This window comes from Alosa alosa, chromosome 1 (assembly GCF_017589495.1).
Source record: "Alosa alosa isolate M-15738 ecotype Scorff River chromosome 1, AALO_Geno_1.1, whole genome shotgun sequence".
Classification (NCBI taxonomy): Eukaryota; Metazoa; Chordata; class Actinopteri; order Clupeiformes; family Clupeidae; genus Alosa; species Alosa alosa.
In genome coordinates this window covers 41,242,191-41,263,939 of record NC_063189.1, presented here as the reverse complement: position 1 = coordinate 41,263,939, position 21,749 = coordinate 41,242,191, and the positions used below count along the sequence as shown (strand labels likewise).

Sequence of the window (21,749 nt, the reverse complement as noted above, 5' to 3'; positions counted from 1 at the left end):
GGACAAACAAACACACAGAGCTCTTCAGTTTACCTCAGATATCACAGCAATCCATCACTGAGCAAAGCATGCTACCATGGCCTCCATCTCAAATAGCCACACTGGAGCAAATCATAGTACAGCATCCTCTAGAGCAGTGGATCTCAAATGGGGTATGTGAAGGTACTCCAGGGGGTACGTGAGATTTTAAAATATACATATATTTAAAAAGTAGAATCCATGCAAAAATACTTTAAAAACAATTATTTAATAGATATTTAAGGAAAATATAAGTTCATAAAATGAATTTTATATTTCAGTAGGCTATTCAATTTCATTATCCTAAAAAAAACCCATACTAGGATGGTTCGACCCAACCTGTCACATGCCACCCGCTCCAAACGATGGAGTCGTGGTTGAAGTGTAGCGGTGGCACAGTGCACAGTGCTCTGTTTTAAGTCTTTTTTCTCAACTAAAAATGCTTTGCGCTGGTTAGAGGGTACTTGGCTGAAAAAATATTTCACAAGGGGTACATCACTGAAAAAAGGTTGAGAACCACTGCTCTAGGGCATAAGAAGAGCTCATTCACAGCCGTCATAACCGAATAACCTGCTTTTCGTTGCTGTTACTATGATAATCCGCTAGGTGGTGCTATTGTCCTGAGTGTTGAATAGTTTGAGTGCCTGAAGTCTCTCCTGTGTTGCAGTGCTCAAAGGAGCTTCTGCATTAGAGTTCTCATCTGATCCGGGAACAGCCTGGGTGCTTTGCTCACAAATTGCTGAGATTATGGCTAGAGGCTGCCGAATCTGAAGCTGAACCAGACATCAAAAGCACCAAATAAAACAGGTGGAGTGACCACCTGGGCCACCTTGGGCGAAAGTTTACCCAGCACCTTCAGATCCCAGCTCAAGACGCGGCCTATCAAAGGCAGTCTGAGGGGAAGCTACAGTAGATCAGAATCACCACGAGATCCTAAACCCAAACCCTGGTCCACTCCCCATCAAAACCACTGCCATCATCACTATTAGCCCCGAGGCCAGTCCAACCCCCCGGTCTTGTTTTACAGGTGCCCCCCACCTCCCAGGGGCATTCCGTGCAGGGCATGGATGGTTGTGGTCTGGGGTGGGTCTGCTCATAAAGACAGCCCACAGGGGCCTTAGGGCAGCATGGGCCACCTGTCTGCCTGTCCGACCGCGCCACGGCGGGCCAGACGGAGCGTGCTCCACATACAAACACACACACACACACATACACACACATACACACACACACGCTGGAAATTACGTTCAGACATACCCAGACACACACGCACGCACACATACCACACAAACACCATACACACAGAGACTAACACACCGGTCTTGTGACTGAGGAAGCCACACGCACTGCCTTTACTGGTACTCCTCTAACACACATATCTGTTTGTGCGCATGCACACACACACACACACACACTCAGATCCTATGACTGAGGAAGCCATATGCAATACCTATACTCTTGCCTACACACACACACACACACACACACACACACACACACACACACACACACACACACACACACACACACACACACACAGACAGATGCACACACACAGACGCACACACACACAGACACACAGATTTTATGACTGCTGGAGAGGCCATGTGTACTGCCTAATCTCCACTACCACACACAGTGAAAACCGCAAAAGTGACAGCATGGCTACGCCTTAGTATATACATACACGTCCAGTGCCTGTGCGTGACATGAGTCTGTGTGATACACATGTAAGCGCAGGCTGTCATCTCCACAAGAGGCACACACACACACACACACACACACACACACACACACACACACACACACACACAATGGGGCTTTGGCAGGGGGTCAGGGCGCTGAGTGAGAGGGTCAGCGGGGATCAGGCTCTGTCAGCTGCTGCCAGCGTAGAGGAGAGGACAGCTATACGGTTTCATACCACAGCTCTCACCCGCTGTCCTAATAGACACACACACACACACACACACACACACACACACACACACACACACAGGCATGTAAGCATAGACATACAGTACATGCGGTCTCTCACTCTATCTCTCTCCCTCTCTCTATCTCCCTCTCTCTATCTCTCTCCCTCTCTCTCTGACACACACACACACACACACACACACACAGACACACACACATTCACTTTCTCTCTGACTCGCTTTCTTATACACATGTATGCACACTCTTATCCTCTTATCTTATAACTTATACTCTCCCAACAAACAAACAAACATACACACATACACTGTCAAATACACACATTATCTTGACTAAGAGGGAGAGAAAATGTGTGTGTGTGTGTGTGTGTGTGTGTGTGTGTGTCAGAGAGAGAGGGAGAGAGATGGAGAGAGGGAGATAGAGAGAGAGGCAGACAGACAATAGAGGGCTTAGGGGAATGGGAACATATGGCTACAATCGCACTGGGGTCAATTGACAAACAGGTGACACATTGACCAGGGGCAAATTTGGCAGGACTTTCTGAAGAGCCAAAACGAATGACTGCACTGTCACAAATAGCCACCAGCAGCAGAACTGCCCTGTGACACAGCTATTATAGGAGGCGTCAAAGCAAGCACTGCACTGGGAACTCCACTCTGTGCTTACTGGCTCTATAATGCAGCACATATATATATATATATATATATATATATATATATATATATATATATATATCTTAACAATTTTACTCGTACATACACGTGCATACACGTTTTTCAGTCACACATAGACACACAGACACAGACACAGACAGACAGACAGACACACACACACACACACACACACACACACACACACACACACACACACACATCATGTCTGTATCCCTAACAATCGCAGCCAAAGACATGTAATCACATGCAAAGCTGTGTTCCCACACACATAACACACAGCATTAATGATGCTGATAGCAATCAGTCACACTCCCACACACGTAACACACAGCAGTGGTCCCACGTTAGAGTCACATTCAGTACACGTACAGAGAGACTCACACTCTAGCATATGAATGAGCACATCCACACACACACATGCACATACTCTCTCTCACACGCAGACAGACACACACACACACACACACACACAACACACACACACACACACACAAATTTGAATTTCCCCTTGGGGATGAATAAAGTTTCTATCTATCTATCTATCTATCTATCTATCTATCTATCTATCTATCTACAGTACAAACCCACACACACACACAGTGAGAAGTGGGTAAAAGGCCATGTGTCTGGCGTTGTGTACCCACAGTGGCCCAGCATAACTCTCTGGCGAATGGCCACTCACTGTGCAATGGCGGGCCGGGTCTGCCAGCATGCTAACCGTCTCCACTTCACCCTGGTTCTGTGAACATGGTGCACACTCAGGTCACAGGGGGCAGGGTAAGGAGAGGTGGCAGACGGAGAGAGAGAGAGAGACAGACCACAACAGAATCAGAGAGAAGGTCTTTCTTTTTTTTTCTTTTCTCCTTAAATCAATATGAATGTAATGTTCAAACCAATGTAATGCATTAAGTCGAAAATGACTTGATTTGACAGAGAGCGTCAGATTCAGAGTGAGAGAGAGAGAGAGAGAGAGAGAGAGAGAGAGAGAGAGAGAGAGCATTTTTGGGATGTCTCTGAGGCTGGACGGTGTGATCTGGAGGGAGCCCCATGGCGGCGGCGGGCCCAGGAGCGTGTGCAGGAATGTGGGCTCAGTGGAGCCGATGTGTGGAATGGCTGAGCAGTCACGTCCCCCTCCTCTGCTGATACTACTGCTGCTGCTATTGAGAGGAGGTGCACCACTCACACCCGCTACACAGAACAGAGACAGGGACGGTGTGTGTGTGTCTGTGCGTGTGTGTGTGTGTGTGTCTGTGTGTCAGCAAGTGGCACTGAATTACGTGTGAGTGTGTTAAGTCCGTGGAAATATTGTGAGAATGAGTGATTGAGTGTGGGACACGCTCTCTCTCTCACTCTCTCTCTCTCTCTCTCTCTCTCACGGCTGGGCCCCTGGCGCTGGGAACCTGGACCCAGTCTCTGCCGGACCAAGTGGAACCGAGCCTGTCCAAGATATCCGCCCGGAGTGCTCCGCACACAACCCCAACCCTCATCTGCCGCTCAGAGAGGAGAGGGCTTTCAACTCCCTCCAACTAAGCCCGGAGCTTATTTGGAGAGCCGATATCACATTGTGTTTTCTGGGTCTCCCAGGACTGTTTGTTTGATTTTTTTTTTTTTGAGAGAGAGAGAGAACACACTTGTTTGCTTTCGAGTGTCTCTGTGTGTCTCTGTTATCTAAACTGGTGTTTGTTTTCATTGTTACTCAGTTTTTTTTTTTGTTTTTTTTTTATGCTCTAGGCAGGCCAGCAAACCTAACTCAGATATACAGTGACGTGGTCTGCTGTGCAAAAAATGATATAATCCACGAGAATTTATAGTCTGTTTCCATGGAAAAGATGAGCTAAGGGGACCAAGAGAGAGAGAGAATGAGAGAGAGAGATAGAGAGATAGAGAGATAGAGAGATAGATAGAGAGAGAGAGAGAGAGAGAGAGAGAGAGGGACCCCTGCTGCCCAGGGATGACATGTGTCCACTAGGCTTAGGGGCGAGGCAGGATGGCCTGGCCATGGTCAGCACTCCTGAGAGCTTGCGGAAACACCCTTCGCTCTGCTTTCAGGGGACCCTGGTGTGAGACTGTGGCAGTAACGGGGATCCTCAGACACTGGTTGAGCTGGGCAAGGCTGGGAAGGAAGGCTGGGATGTCAACGCAGGAACACCAGGGTGACCAGAACAGAGAAGGCCACAGGAAGTCATCTGAGACAGAGTCAAGAGAGGACGGGGGAGAGATAAAAACGCACAGAGAGGATAAATAGAAAGATGGAGAGAAAGTGAGAGAAAGGCAAAGAAACAGAGAGAGATTGGAGAGAGAAAGAGAAAGGAAAGGAAGAGAGTGTGAGGCTGAGATATATGTTTGACAAAAAAGGAACCTTATATATAGCGAGCCATAGAGAGCCAGAGAGAAAGAGAAAGAAGCAGAAAGAAGGAACGAGACAATAGGAGAAAGAGCGTGCAGTATGTGTGTGTGTGTGTGTGTGTGTGTGTGTGTGTGTGTGTCTGTGTGTGTGCCTCAATGAAATCCTTCCCTCCGCTTCTCCCCAGAGATGGGAACCGTATCTGACCGCACTTATCCTCCACACTCAGATATTCAACATTTGGTGCCACACAATTGTAAATAACTCTACCCCACACCCACAAAACAGAAAAAGAGAGAAGAGAAGAGAAGAAGAGAAGAGAAGAGAGAAGAGAAATGAGCCCCCTTGGAAGAGTACAACAGGTTTCAATTAAGCTTCAAGAGCTCTGAATTTAACAACACTACACATAATGGAAACCTAACGACACTTAGCAGCGACGACGGACCAGTGACTGCTCTTGTTTATGTTTCCTTGTTTGGGATCAAGTCTTCATGGTAGAGGATTTTCATTATGGGTCCCACGTTCCCACGATGGTTTTCATGTTCATCATTAACACATTAGACATGAGTTCAAAGCTGCTCTGTCTCTGTTGCACAACACTGCAACACAAGAAAAAATGTCCTTATAACTGAATTATATTCATTATATTGCTATAATAAGATGAGATATTCATTATGAGTCACACCATGCATTTTCTGTTCACCATTAAGACATCTCAAGCAGCTGTGGGGTAAAACTGACACAAATACCTCATCAAAGAGCGGCTGGCTTTCCTAATGAACATAAATAGACTCAAGCAGCTATTCATTATGTGTCAAACTGTTTTATTTTTCTTGTCATAATTAAGTCATTTGAAGTTCTCTGATGAACAAGTGATACAAACACATCAACATGAGAAAACAAGAAAAGAAGCGTCCTTGTTTCACAACGGCTATATCACCCTGCCATTAATCCCAAGTAGCACTCCGGGACGGCTGTGGGAGATTTGTATGCTAAATGCAAACTCTCAGTATGCATGCAGTCAGCATCCAGGGGGAGTGGGATATGGGACTGCAAACATTTATGAGACATCGCTGTTTATGTATGTTTCCCTTGGGAGGTATAGCAGGCAGGACTAACAGGCAGAATATAAGCAGAACACAAAAAGCCCCCACAGCAGGACACCATCCACACCACTGCTGTGCTTCTTCCATCACCAGTGCAACCCTCACCCCACCCCTACCCCAGTGCAACCCTCACCCCCACCCCTACCCCAGTGCACCCCTCACCCCACCCCTACCCCAGTGCAACCCTCACCCCACCCCTACCCCAGTGCACCCCTCATCCCACCCTAGCCTTAGCCTGGGCCAAACCAGCCTGAAACGTTCCCTAGCACATATGCAGACCCATCAAGCAGGGTTTTGTGGATTTGGGGGGATTAGGAGATCTGTGACGGACTAATTAGCAGTATGATCTGACATGTATTAGCACGCATATAACTGCACATAATTGGCTGTCGGGCCCAGCGTTTTGGGCCTTCTCGGAGAAACCGCACGAATGAACTCTGCCCAAGGCTCGCTTCTAAAACTGATGAGAAACTTGGCATGGGATGGGATGTGAGAGGAGCTAATTGTGCCGTGCATCAACATCAGGCTAAAGCTTTGCTGGCTGCACCAGGAGAAAAAAATGTCGGAGGCAATTAAAATGATTGTCGTTTCGCAACAAAGTGTTCTGCTGGTGATATTTGAGGTACGTGCGGCTCTAAAATAATACGGCGATCGTCACTCTCCATTTATCTGTTTGTTAGCGCGCGGGGAGAAATATGCTGGGCTGGTTTGGGGTTGCGTCTGTCCCACATAATCAAATTCAGAACCTTATATAAGATGAGGGGTTGTCAGGGTTGTTTTTCTCCCTTGCTCTTTTTAGTTTTTTTACTCTCTCTCTCTTTCTTTCTCTCGCTCCCTCTCTCTCTTTTTTCTCTCTTTCTTTCTCTCTCTCTCTGTCTCCAGTAGCACATTCCAGAATGTTCTCTCACAGGCTCCAGAGAGCAACAGGGGGCCAACAAAGATGGGAGAACAATGTCGGCCGCCGCAAGTGACCCCGATACCCTTGACACAGTGGGCACACAGTGGGGCCGGCAGCGGGCACCGAGACGCCAAGCCACAAAAGAGGGCACCTCTCACAACTCCATAGAGCCAATTAATCCGTACAGAGAGAGAGTGAGAGAGGGCCATGCGCAGATATACTGTACTGTTACAGTCCAGCGAGTCCAGCGAGCCCACCTTTCCGCTCGCCCCTCTCCCCCTGTGAAGTCCACTATAAAGTGGGCCATACGGCCTCCATGCATCTACCCCCAATGTGTTCACGTCAGGAGATATAAAACAAATACATAGTGAATGTGTGTGCATGCAACACATTTTGATGGCGCAAGAGAACAATTGTGTGTGTCTGTGTGTGTTTAAATACGTTTAGCTTGTCTGTCTGTGTGCACTGAAGAGGAACCCTCAACAGCACAAGTCCACAATGTATGGCACACGCGTGCACCATATGGGTGGAGCTGTTGCACGCCATTCATGGTCACGTAGAAAACCAATCACGTACTATGCCCCCCGTGAGCGGACACACGCACACCGCATGCTCAAAAGAAGTGCATTATGGGAACAAGGGGGGAATTCCAGTCTCTTATTTTGGCTCACCCATGACTAGCACACACACACACGTACACACACGCACACACACATACAAACACACACATGCTGCGCATCCTGTTGTTTCAGTGCAACGAGCACATATCTGAGCTGCTGAAATGTGATCGCACTAATCAATTCCAGTTACAATCACACACACACATGCCCACACACACTTGCACACATGACACACAAACACACCATCCCTAACACACACCAACAAAGACTAAACACACAGACTCATACATAAACACACACACCATGTAAGGACAAAAGACACACACACACACACACACGCACACACACACGCACACACACACACACACACACACGCATGCGCACACACACACACCCTCTCTGCTCCTCGTTATTTGTATTCCTGCTTGCACCACCTTCGTGGAAGATGTTCTGAGACTGGGGGCAGGGGGTGATGGGAAGAGTGTGTCGGGGGTGGAGGAGCAGCAGCAGGGGGTGATGGGAAAAGGGATGGGCTGGGGCTCCCCCTCGCTCCCCTCTCCACTCCGCAGCTCCAGAGGGGTCAGGGTGTGGAGCACAGACCAGCCCTGTCTGACGCCAAGCATACACAAACACACACACACACGCACGCACGCACGCACGCACGCACGCACACAAACGCACGCACGCACGCACGCACACACACACACACACACACACACACACACATGCACGCACACACACACATGCACATACACACACACGACGCACGCACACAGACACATTACACACACACACACACACGCATGCACACAGAAACACATGCACACCCACATACACACACACACACACACATACGCATGCACACAGAAACACACATACACACACACACACAGACTCATAGACTGAAGGGAAGAGAAGAGGAGAGAGAAGAAGAGAAGAGAGAGGAAGAGGAGAGAGGAGAGGGGCGACCCCAGAGCCTGTAGGCATTCCCACATGGTCTGCTCCCCCCATCCCTTCCTGTCCTGTCACCCTCATTTCCTCTCAGCTAGGACCAGCCTGGACAACCGGGAGTTTGTCTCAGTGTGTGTGCCTGTACGTCGGCCTGTGAGCATGTGTCAACATGTGTGACTCTGTGTGTGCGTGTGTGCTGTGTGTGTGTGTGTGTGTGTGTGTGTGTGTGTGTGTGTGTGTGTGTGTGTGTGTGTGGACCAGATAGTGAGGCTTCAGACTGCGCCCAGCATCTCCCCACACTGTCTCTTGGTCACACTGACACACTCACACTGCAATGCTCTGGCTTCTGCCGCTGGAATAAAACTCACAGGCCACACAGCAAAAGCTGGCAAGCATCCCTCTTAATTTCCAATCTCCACATATATCTCTCCCTTATTCTCTCTCCCTCATACTATCCTCTCTCTCTCTCTCTCTTTCTCACTCTCTCTCATACTATCCTCTCTCTCTCTCTCTCTCTCTCTCATCCCTTCTTGGCTTCCCTCTTCTTCATTCCCATAATAGCGCTTGGCTGGGCCCCAGGGGGAAGGGTTTGCCCCTCTTCAGGCCTGGGATCCATGTGGGGAGCATCAACAGCACTGCAGCGACAGCACCTCCAGTGTGTGTGTGTGTGTGTGTGTGTGTGTGTGTGTGTGTGTGTGTGTGTGTGTGTGTCTGAGTGCACTTATGAAAATGTGTGACCTTGTGCGTATATGTCTGTAAAAATATGAGTGTTGTGTACGTGTGTGTCTGTTTGTGTGCATGTGTGCACCATGTGTCAGTGAGAGGTATTTATGCGCTTGACTGCAGCACTTCGCTGAGCCATTAACCTTGAGTGCCTTCATTAATATCTTTGGGGATTCTTGGCAGCTCTGTAAATTCCAATGGGGGTAGAATCACGTCCCTGAAAACTCAGCACATATAATCAACTTGACTGTTGATTGCTAAAACGTACCGGCATGTATAAAATCAATGCGCCAACGAGAGGTCGGGATAAAGACCTTAGTGAGAGATCACACACACACACACACACACACACACACAGGCAAGAGCGTCTTCCTCTTGCCTCTTCTTTAACCCCCCCCCCTCTGCGTTCCCCGAGACGCCAAAATAGATTCCAGATGTCGGTCTGATAAACAAATGGATTGTCATAACCTTATAAAAATGCACGGCATCCAGAAGCCTCCCCTGACTGGAGCGCCTTTGTCCGGCAGCGATATGAACGCATGAGTTACGAGCAACACATCAGCTCGCACACGAAGCCTCCCATCACTCACACACAGCTGCTACTGTCCCTGTCAAACCTGCACAGGAGTTAGGAACCCGCGGGTGTGTGTGTGAGTGAGTGAGAGTGTGTGTGTGAGTGAGTGAGTGTGTGTGTGTGTGTGTGTGTGTGTGTGTGTGTGTGTGTGTGTGTGTGTTGGGGAGGGATACCTATCAGCTGAGTGGACCCAAACAGGGAGCAGCGGTCCATAGCTGTGAGGCTGTGGGTAAGTGGAGGGGCTTATGTGCATGTGAGAATGTCTGAATATGCTTAGGAAAAGGCAACAGGCCGATACTTCGGGATGTTTATTTTCTCTGGATTTCTCCTTGCGCTTACCCACTCGTTTACACACACACACACACACACACACACACACACACACACACACACACACACACACACTCACATACATTAGCGCAATGAGAATAAAATGACACTGCATCAGCTCCAGACATCACAGTGACCTCTTGCTTGGCACCATCTACAAGAGCATGGCTGCTGTTTTCTGTGCTGTACACATACACAATACACACATACACACACACACAGATCCCCCATTTAAGGGTGCCAAGGGGAGAGCTTAGCCTACTCCCCACTCACTCACTCCCCACACAGAGACTCCTGAGGTGCTCTCACGTTCAGCAAACAGAGGTGAATGTCTGAGCCCAATGCGCTTTCTTTCAACTATTAGCATTCGAGCGCTTTTGTGTAAACAATCCAGATTGCTCAATTTAAACGCCAACCCTAAATCCAGCATTCATTTTTGTTCGCCGAGAAGTACCTTCTCAGACTGTTTGTTTGTGTGTGTGTTCTAAAACATTCACAGTGAAACCAAAGCCAACCCGAAAACTGTTTAAAAATGTCCACTCTGCAGTCGTTTGCCTTTGTTTGCTATTCTGAACGCACCTCTGCTCTCCGTGTCTCTCTCTTTGACTCTCTTGCTAGTTGTCTTTCCATCTCTCCCTTTCTCTCTGTGGCTCTCTCCTTCTCAGCCCCCTCCAACCCTCTCTCTCTCTCTCTCTCTCTCTCTCTCTCTCTCTCTCTCTCTCTCTTTGGCACTCTCCTTCTATTCAATCTCTCTCTCTCTCTCTCTCTGTCTGCACAAGAGCAAAAACCTCTCTTCCCTTCTGAGAAAAGTGCTTCCCTCTGCAGTGCCAGGGCTGACTTCTCATTCCAGTTTACTTGTGATTCTACGGTCTATTTACTTTCATTTTTCATGTGTTACAGTAGATGTGCGCTGTAGAAAATGGTTTATTATGGTTTTGTGTGATTACAGGGATTTGCTTATTATAGTTTCAGATTTTCCAGTTTGCTTTATTGATGGTGTACATTTTGTTTTAGTATTTTGCATTAATTTACCATCTTCAGTGCATTCTCAGTGCTGCTTTCTGTTATCAACTTCACAGTCATTTTTCTTTCTGATTCCATTTCCTTATGGTTATTGATCACATTGTTTCACTTAAATGCTACTCTGTACTGATCAGCGTAACCAGTTAGCAACTTAGTTGGTTGGCAATGGGAAATTGCATTGCAACCAACAAAGTTGCTACCTTAGTTAGCAACTATGGTTTTGGGAAACGCGCCCCTGGGCGTTATATCCCATTCAGTCTCCTCTAGTATTCATCGGAGAGGTTCTGCACTGTGCACTCTGTCCCAACAGTAACAAACACAGTGAACTGTATTGTTGACTGCATTCTCCCGCCATGGCAGTGATGCCACGGGAGGATTAGGAGGTTAATCTGTCAGGAGGTGCAGCCCTGCCTGCCTGTCTCCTCATGTCCACTCACTACATGATCACTATGGCAACACTGTCATCTACCTCTTCACACACATCACACTCTTTAGGAAACAACAGTGCGTTTCTAGGCTTGCTGGAATATCAGGAAACATGTGCCCAACACACTAACACATGCTTGTGCACATACTCACACACACACACACACATGCATACACGCACACGCAGTACATGAGTTATGAACTCTGCTACATATGCTAGCTTCATGTTTCCAGAACACCAAGCCCCCTTGGCCTTCTAATGTAGCAAATGAATACAAGGGTTCATAGTCCCTTTGAAGTCCTTTGAAGTGTGAGTGTGTGATGTGTGTCTGTGCATGTGTGATATTGTGTGTGTGTGTGTGTGTGTGTGTGTGTGTATGTGTATGCAAGAGTGGATGCATGAATGTGTGTGTTGTGTGTATGTGTGTGTGTGTGTGTGCGTGTATGTGTACGCAAGAGTGGATGCATGAATGTGTGTGTTGTGTTGTGTTGTGTTGTGTTGTGTGTGTGTACAGTGTGTGTGTGTGTGTGTGTATGCAAGAGTGGATGCATGAATGTGTGTGTTGTGTGTGTGTGTGTGTGTGTGTGTGTGTGTGTGTGAGTGTGTGTGTGTGCGTATGTGCATGCTTCACACATGTGTGAATGAGACTTCCAGCTGTTGAGCAACACGTGTGACAGTGTGCTAGCCAGTTTCATTGTATCAGCGGTGTGCCATGTGTGCAACATGGGCCATGATGCTGGTGAACCCCCTGTTTGCTATATTCAGACATGAAAGGGACATTCCTGATTAGGGCCTTTTCAAGTTCTCACCCAGAACAACACCTGACTTTGTGCTTTACGGCTAAAAATGTACACAGCGAGGGCTTTACATGTTAACGTCACAAGGTTAATCTTAGATTTCAGAAGTAATAGGACTTCTTTCAAAGCGTCTGGTTTCCATTTTACAGCTGACTTTATCTTCAAATACAGCCAAATATTGGCTTTTGAGTTCACAGGCTGGAGGTGGTTTAATGTATCTGCCCCACTGTTACGCGTGCTTGCACCTTAATCAAATTTCCGTGCTTGTGGGGGTAATAAACTAGATCATGGAATGTGCATACGTGTGTACTGTGTAAAAACCTAAGTGTTCGTGTGTGTGTGTGTGTGTGTGTGTGTGTGTGTGTGTTTGTGTGCTTATGTGTTTGTGTGCTTATGTGTTTGTGTGTGTGTGTATTTATGTGAGTGTGTGTGTATTTATGTGAGTGTGTGTGTGTGCTTATGTGAGTGTGTGTGTGTGTGTGTGTGTTTGTTTATGTGTGTGTGTGTGTGTGTGTGTGTGTGTATGTGTATGTGTGTGTTTATGTGTGTGTGTGTGTGTGTGTGTGTGTGTGTGTGTGTGTGTGTGTGTGTGTGTGTTTATGTGTGTGTGTGTGTGTGTGTGTGTGTGTGTGTGTGTGTGTGTGTACCCTTCTCCTCCTCACCAATATCCTGTTCCTTCCTTCTTTCTACTCTTCTGCTTTGTGTCCCTCTGTTCTCCTCCTGACTCTTCTCCTCTCCTCTTCAGGCCTGTGTTACGCTCCCCTGTGCTCTCCACCAGGCCTGCTCTACCCTCTCCTCTTCAGCCCCCTTCTCCACTCTCTTCACATCCTCATCCTCTTTCTGCCCCTCTCCCTTTTCCTCTCTCCCCTCCTCTCTCACTCTCTCTTCCCCCTCTCCCCTCCTCTCTCCTCCATCCTTCCCTCTCTCACTCTCTCTTCCCCCTCTCCCCTCTCTCCTCCATCCTTCCCTCTCTCACTCTCTCTTCCCCCTCTCCCCTCCTCTCTCCGCGCTGCTCTCATGTGGCCTCCGTTCTCCATCGTGCAGCATTCCCGGGCTGGGTGTGGGGTGCTGGGGGCTGGCGCTTTCCCACAGAGCCCACATAGGAGAGCCATTGTTCACCCCCCTCTCTGGGCTCTGGGGGTCTCCACGGCAGGACCGCGACCCGCTCTGCCATCCCCTCCCCACAAAGGGCCTTTCTTCAGCCGGTCCGCCCCAGCCCAGACCCTGTAGACGCGCCTCACCCACATCCCCGTACCGGACCCCGGACCCCTGGGGTGGGGTGAGGAAGGCATCGCACCCATCCTGTGCCCCCAGAACAGCAAGGGCAGCACGTTCTTTTCTCTTCTTTTCTTTCTGCCTCTCTCTCTCTTTCTGCTGCCCACCATTCCACTGTGGGTCTGGCTCTGGTGTTCATGTAAACATGGCCATGCACCAGCTCTAATGAAAGTGGATGCATTCTGCAAACACAAACATAAACATAACCCCACACTGACTAACACACACACACACACAAACAGGAATACCACAGCCAGTGTGAGAGCTGTGATGTCTAACACATTGTCCCTAAAGTGCTTGGTAGGCCATGAACAGTGCTCTGATGTTGAGGCTCCACTACAGACACAATAAGGCATCATTTATATTCACACACACACACACACAAATGCACACACACACACACACAAATGTGCACACACACGCACGCACACACACACACACACACACACACACACACACACACACACACACACACACACACACACACACACACACACACACACAAAACTGCTCTCTCTGTCATCTGCTACCAGCCAAATCTCTTCCCATTTGAATTCATTTGTTTTGCTTGAGTGTTCCCGAAAACTCTGGGCCACCTCATGTGTTGTTGATAAAAGATGACTCAAGACACCCCCCCTCCCCTCTCCCTCTCTCTGTTTCTCCCTCTCTCTCTCTTTCTCTTTAGAAAAGACAGGATATGTCAGAAATGGGTCGATGTGATGAATGGGTGTCCTCTCTTCCACAGCAGACATGACTCCACCATAAAAACAACAGAACCCTCAGCAAGCAGGCCAACAAGGCCCTGCTCCTCCAAACAACATGTCTTCATCGCTGACAAGTCAGTCCATCCTCTCTTCCTTTTGGCTTCTCTTCCTGTACACTCTCTCTCTCTCTGCCTCTCTCTCTGCCTCTCTCTCTCTGCCTCTCTCTCTTTGCCTCCCTCTCCCTCTCTCTCTCTCTCTCTGCCTGCATGACAAGCGTGAATAATGACTCGTGATGAAGAGTTATGGCGACCACAGTGGATGAACGGCGATATCAACGGAGGTAGTGCAGAGGGCAGGGATGGTCAGTGGCGGTGGCTGTGGTCATTACCATGGCGGCGGCGGTAATCGCGCTGTGGGTGGTAGTCATGACAGCATCAAGGACAGAGTGACAGATGCAAAATAGCGGTGTGAGGACAATGACTGAGACGTATGTGTGTGTGAGTGTGTGTGTGAGTGTGTGTGTGTGTGTGTGTGTGTGTGTGTGTGTGTGTGCAGCCCAGTGGGACTGAACTGAACTGATGGGCTTTGATTGCGTTGCGGCGAGTGGTAGCTCTGTGCTGCATGCACTGTGAGAGTCTAGGCCTGATGCTGATGAGGATGATGAGGAATGGGGACGAAGATGATGATGATGAGTCAGCCGGGTGGTGCCCCGTCCTGTCAGAACCAATCAACAGTGCCAGAAACCGTCTCATCCATCCATCCCTCCCTCCGTCCTCTCTCCATCTCTCGACCCTTTCATCCATTCGTTCTTTCACTTCTCCCTCAGTCAGAACCGTTTCCTGCTCAACCCACAATCCTCTGTGGGCCTCACTGAGACAGACAGACGGACGGATGGGGGAAACCAAAACAAAGATGTGAGAGGCTAAGAAGAAGAGACAGAGAGAGAGAGAGAGAGAGAGAGAGAGAAGGAGTAAGAAAAGAGAGGGGGGGTGAGAGAGAGAGAGGAGTAAGAAAAGAGAGAGGGGGGGTGAGAGAGAGAGAGAGGAGTAAGAAAAGAGAGAGGGGGGTGAGAGAGAGAGAGAGAGAGAGATGGAGAGAGACAGAGAAAGAGAGCGATAGGAAGAGTAACACAGAGACAGGAGTGAGAGAGAGAGATGCGCAGAGAGAAAGAGAGAGAGACAGCGAGAGAGATGTGCAGAGTCAGAGAGAGAGAAGAACAGGGAGGGAGAGAGTGGTGTATATTGGGCGGCCGGTGGGGAGTGGATGGTGTGTGGGTCCTGGGCTATTAATCAGAGACTGACAGGAGCCATGGCAGGGGAATAGCCAAGACCACGGGCAAAGAAAGATTTCTTCTCTTTTTCTCCTCTGATATTCTTTCTCCAGGCTCTCTCTCTCTCTCTCTCTCTCTCTCTCTTACTCTCTCTCTCCCCCTCCCTCTGGGCTTCCCCATGTAGTACAAATGTGTGGATGTAATGTAATGGATATCACAGGCTGGAGAGATTAATAAGAGACAGAGAGGCTGTCGTGCAGCGGCAGGCAGCCGTGTCATGTGGGAAACCTCCGCGCTTGCTCAGCGCTCCGCCTGTGATGCACCGCGCCGATGTCACCCGCCACCTCACTTCCCCAGAACTGACATCATACTGGACACCCACGAGAGAACAGCATGTGTGTGCAAATGTGTGTGTGTGTGTGTGTGTGTGTGTGTGTGTGTGTGCAAGTATATGCATACATACATGTATGTGTGTGTACAATTTTGCATGCAAGTGTGTTTGTGTGTGTGTGTGTGTGTGTGTGTGTGTGTGTGTGTGTGTGTGTGAGAGTGTGTGTGAAAGATAGAGTGCAGGTCATTGTCATAACTGTGGAGTGAGCTGTGTGTGTGCAGCAGTAAAGGGAAGCATATCCGGCAGGGGATTACGGCCGCAGATCAGTGGAACCATGCATGACCAGGGAAGGCCAGCGCCGCTAGGCTGAGCTAGCTTGGGCTGGGCTGGGCTGGGCTGGGCTGGGCTGGGCTGGGTTCGGTTCGGTTTGGATCGACTCCACACTCAATCCCACTCACTACAGGCTTCCAAACCCCCTCCTCGGCGTCCATCGCAACCCCGACCTCTCCTCCGCTCACTCCCTCCCCATGTCTGACCCCCGTCCACCCTTCCCTGGCCGAGAGATAAAAACTTATAAATAAAAAAAAGATGTTGTCTTCTACAAGCACAAAGAGCTCTCATCTCCACTCTCTCTCTCTTTCTCTCTCTCTCCTTTGTCTTGAGTTACCAATTCAAGTCGTAACAGAGGGAGGGGGTAAAAAAAAGGTTGGGGGTGTATACAGGAGGAAAAGCTTCCCATTTATCATCTGGACACGGGAACCCTCTTCTTCCACACACCACATGATGACAGAGAGGAAGAAGTGCACACAAGCTGAGAGAGGGAGCAGGCAGGCAGTCACCATACTGCTCTCAATCAACTCTCAATAATACATTCAATGAACCGATGTAAAACTAAGTACTATTGTTTAAAAATCTCAGTGAAGTAGTAAGTTTATACAAATGTATATATCAGTTTAAAGTATGTGTATATGTTTTGTCTCTGTAATTGTTATGTCTTACCTTTAACATGTACCAATTGCTTTGGCAATACAAGTTTTCATTTGTCATGCCAATAAAGCAACTTTTGAATTTGAATTTCGGAGCAAGAGAGAAAGAGGAGGCAGAGAGAAAGACACACACAGAAAGAGTGATAGAAAGAGAAAGTGATAGAGAGAAAGAGTGTGATAGATAGAGATAGAGTGATAGAGGGCGAAAGAGAAGAGAAATCATCCCGGATAGGGAAGCTCCAGCAGAAACCAATTCCCCCAGAACCGAAACCCTCTCAGGTCCGTCCGGACACTTCACAGATGCATTACCAACGTCTCCTCCACTGGACGTCACTCTCCATGTCCAGAGAGACAGAGAGGGAAAACAAGTCTGGTCCATTATAGGTCGGACGCTGACGGACCTTTGAACAACCCACCTTTGACAACCTGCCCGCAAGTGATGTGCATGCGTACGTGCGCACGTCAGTCACACGCAATCAGGGTTTAAAAATGCACTGCGTCTCCACCCATACCCAGAAAAACAGCCACTCAGCTGATCTCATTACTCTCCCTCCCAATTTCTTCTCCATTCCTGCTCAAACTGCATCCATCGGGGACACAGAGAGAGAAGGAGAGGGAGAGGGAAAGAGAGAGAGAGAGAGAGGGAGGGAGAGAGAAGGAGAGGGAGAGGGAAAGAGAGTGAGGGAGGGAGAGAGGGAGAGAGAAGGAGAGGGAAAGAGAGAGAGAGAGAGGGAGAGAGAGAGAGAGAGAGAGAGAGAGAGAGAGAGAGAGAAGGAGAGGGGGGAAGGGGACGGGGGCAGGGGTGGGGGGCTGCTGGGGAAAATGTGACTGGACTGGTATAAATCAAATTCAGTGGGGTTTTTTGACAAGCAGTGCATACGACAGGCCTTACAGGAGGTATCGTGTAGACCTGGAGAGAGTGACAATGATCACTCATTGCAGCGGCCAATGCTACGTTAGCGTTGTCCACCCAGAATGAAACATGACTGCTGGAAACTCAGGTCATGGTGCTCAGTTTTGACACCAAAAGTATGAACATGACCCATGACCCACTAAGCCTCTTAGCCTACGGTTTGACATCCTCACCCTAACCTAAACTTTCAACCCGACCTTTAACCTTACAGAGGTCTGTGTCATACTGGCCGATTGACCCCAATGGTGGCCTCTTCGCCCTCTACCTAGCATCAACACATATAGAAAGTTTACAAACACTCCATTATTTTGCTGTTAGAGGCCAAACATCAAAGGTTGGGTTGACTGCATGGAAGACATCAGTCAGCACCAGGGCAATACAACAACAGAAGGCAGAGCTTTCACATGGGTCTGTTCTGATTCAGCTTGGGGGTATGCCACCACATATCGCTATCTGACCAGTAAGCAAAAGCAATCAATCAGGAAACCACCTGTGTAATACAGGGCATATAGGAAGACTGAACACACTGACGTTTGGTGATATAGTTAATTGCCATTTATAGTTTACTTTTGTTTCCATTGTTCCGTCATCACTCTGAGGTATTTCAGATATGTAATGCTCAAGAGGCCATTTTGCCATCTGGCCAACAGGAAGTGAATAAAGAAAGCGGCTCCTCTGGCTCTCACCTCTCCACCACCTCGTCTCCGCTCCAGCAGGTGAACTCCATGCCCATCTCGCCCTCACACAGCATCTCCGGCAGCGCCCCGAAGAAGGTCTTATAACGCGGGATGTAGCCCACAAACTCCCTGCAAAAACAAACAAACAAACCAAATAGGAGCTGTTACATCAAACCAGTCCCCATGGAAAGATAGATAGATACTTTATTGATCCCCAAGGGGAAATTCAGGGGCTCTCAGTAGCATACAGACATCACACACAACATGCACTTACAGCAGAAATGGTAAATATAAGTATAAGTATAAACATATAACCAAACTCCACTGTACAACAGAGATAGTAGGAGATAAGAAAAACTAACAAAACAAATGATTAAATATACTATATAAATTAAACGTAAAAAATCCAGTGTGCTTGAGGGTGATGGTGTGCATGGTGAGGTGCTCAAGAGAGTGAGTGTCATGGTGAAGGTGCAAAAAGTAGTCCAACAGTAGTCCAACAGTGCAACACTGCAATAATAAGGTCTAGAGACCAGCATAAATAATATGGACAAATAGGAGAGTAAAGTATAATGTAGGTAGGTAATACTACCTGAAGGTAATATAAAAAAACTATAAAAAAAACTATGTCAGTGCAAGAACAGGTTGAGGTAATAGGGTTACAGCCATTCAGTATTGTAAAAAAATATTCAGCCATTCAGTATTGGAAAAAGCCACACATTGTGTGTGTGTGTGTGTGTTTGTGTGTGTGTGTGTGCCAGACTAACTGCACTAAACAAACAGAGAGGCCGAAGAATACTGCTATTTCACTATTCTCTGTTTCAGGTCATGTTGCCAGGGGAATGGGGCTGGAATTTGCGGGTGCAGTGATTCACCACATAATCTTGTAAGGGAGGACGGGGCTACAAATCTCCCATTCAATGCAGGTCAACCAGCTCCATGAGCATCCCATGTCTTTGTTATACAGCCGGGGTCAAAGCGATTAGCGGAATCTGGACCTTTGGGTATGAGCCCCTGTCTTGGATCCAGTGGATCCTGATCGGACACTTGTTAGGGCCACCTAGGGGTGTGTGTGTGTGTGTGTGTGTGTGTGTGTGTGTGTGTGTGTGTGTGTGTGTGTGTGTGGTGGAGAGGGGGGGTTAACAATGCGAGGGGTTCAGGCAAGGTCATGTGCTGAGTAAGAGGCCCATCAATCAGGCCTGTCATCAGACTCCAGCGCCTGGGCTATGGGGAGGGAGAGACCAACTGGCCTTTGGAGGAGGTTACACAAACCATAAATCACCCCAGGGAACATCCGCTTGACAATCTCACACACACACACACATACACACACACACACACACACACACACACACACACACACACACACACACACGCACACACACACACACACACACACACACAAACACAAACAAACAAACACACATGCACGCACGCACGCACGCACGCACGCACGCACACACACACACACACACACACAGGCGCAGAGAGCAATCATAGTAACTAACATCCTTGATCAATACATACACACAAACACACCCAATGTACAAACCAATAAATGGACACAAGCACAAACACACACACACACACACACACACAGATACTCAGTGATAGTCTGGCTGTAAATCTCCAGGGGTCTGTGATACGTTATTATCACACAAAACCCATAAGACAACTAATGCATTTACAACTGCAAGCCACAAGGGGAAAACCAGTTACGCCATTTGTTTAGATGTCCTGGTTATTGCCCTGTCTTAAAGTTTGCCTCATCTCACAATGCCCCAATGCCTAGTGGTGAACCAGTACAGTCACAGCGGAAACATCCTGGGTCAGATCGTTTGTAAGTTGTAATGTACGGTCTGTCACGGCTATCTCCAATGCATCAATTTGGGGACATTTTTGGAGTCATGTGATGTTAGTTGTGTGTGTGGAGATGTTGAGGTCAGTATAAAGAGTTGCAATCCATTTAGTAAACATTTAGTAAGAAAAACAAAAACAAGGGGAAACCAGTGGTGTCAGATTTCTTTTTCTTTACGTTGCCACAGTTACAACAGGCATGTTCTTAAATACTTGGGAACTTTTTGATTTCAACAATAAATGAAAATACTTAAAAGTAGTGCAATGTAAAACACAGTGTTCTGCACCCAACACACACTACAAATCTTAAAACGACAAACTTTCCACAAATATTAACAAAACTGACACCACTGTTTTCCCTTTACTTCCTTCAGTTATTTGTGATCATGATGTGCTATAAACTTAGATAAGATAGCAGTGATTAGCTATGATTCATATGACAGCAAATGTCCTAAGGGAAAATGAATTCTGTTGTGTTTACAAACTGTAATCATATTTATTTATATAGTTGTTATATTTCCCACCCCTATTTACTACATCCATAAAGACAAAACCACACATGGATACACTGACAATACAAACACATACACAAACTCACACAGAAACAGATCCAGTACACAGCACACAACCACAGACCAATGCATACACATCACTCATTGCTATGTTATGTCCACATTCATGTACTTGTTGACAGAGAGAGACAGAAAGAAAGAGAAGGAGTTCACAGTCCAACTGCGGCAGTCAGAAGACCCATGCTTACCTAGATATCTTTTTCAGACTTTTAGGTTTATCACTCTTGGAAGGTTTCAGGGGGAGAGAGCTGGGGAGAGTCGACACCCCCCGGGATAAGACAATGGAGTAGTCCAAGGAAGGTGGATGCAAGCAGGATTGGGGGGGGGGGGTGGAAGGGAAGAGGGAGAGGGGGGACGGGGGGGTCAGACAGGTGGAAAACAAAAGGATAATACGACAAAGGGGAGGGGAGGGGGGAGAGAAAGAGTCATGATCCTGAAGGAAAATAAGTCATCATGCACATGCAACCAGCCCACCCCACCACCAAGAAGAGGAGAGTACACACACCGACATGTGCAGTGGAGCATCACCGCACTGCAAGCATATGTGCAATAACATACATGATTTAATGAACAGCACAGCATATCTCACATTCCACTCTGGCATCCTCTTTGTACTCACAAAGAAACCTAGAGTCCTTCTATCATAACTAAACATACTTCTAAACATATATGAGCTTCCTAGACTCTCCTAGCTTTAAAGTTCTTCACCATCACTCTGGCTATAGAACATATTCGAGCCAATGGCGA

General features: G+C 47.8%; 1 protein-coding gene across 2 annotated transcripts in view; it reads right to left on the bottom strand.

The window, feature by feature from the left end:
• LOC125307624 (glypican-5-like) overlaps positions 1-21,749 on the bottom strand; it is a 154,072-nt gene that overhangs the window by 82,507 nt on the left and 49,816 nt on the right. Inside the window, exons 5-6 of one of the 2 annotated variants that reach the window (XM_048263714.1) lie at positions 21,191-21,250; positions 18,583-18,702 (exon numbers count right to left, since the gene is read on the bottom strand). In XM_048263714.1, the coding sequence (XP_048119671.1) occupies positions 18,583-18,702; positions 21,191-21,250 (180 nt within the window). The remainder of the gene's footprint in view (positions 1-18,582; positions 18,703-21,190; positions 21,251-21,749) is intronic. The other variant, XM_048263793.1, reaches the window with a different exon arrangement.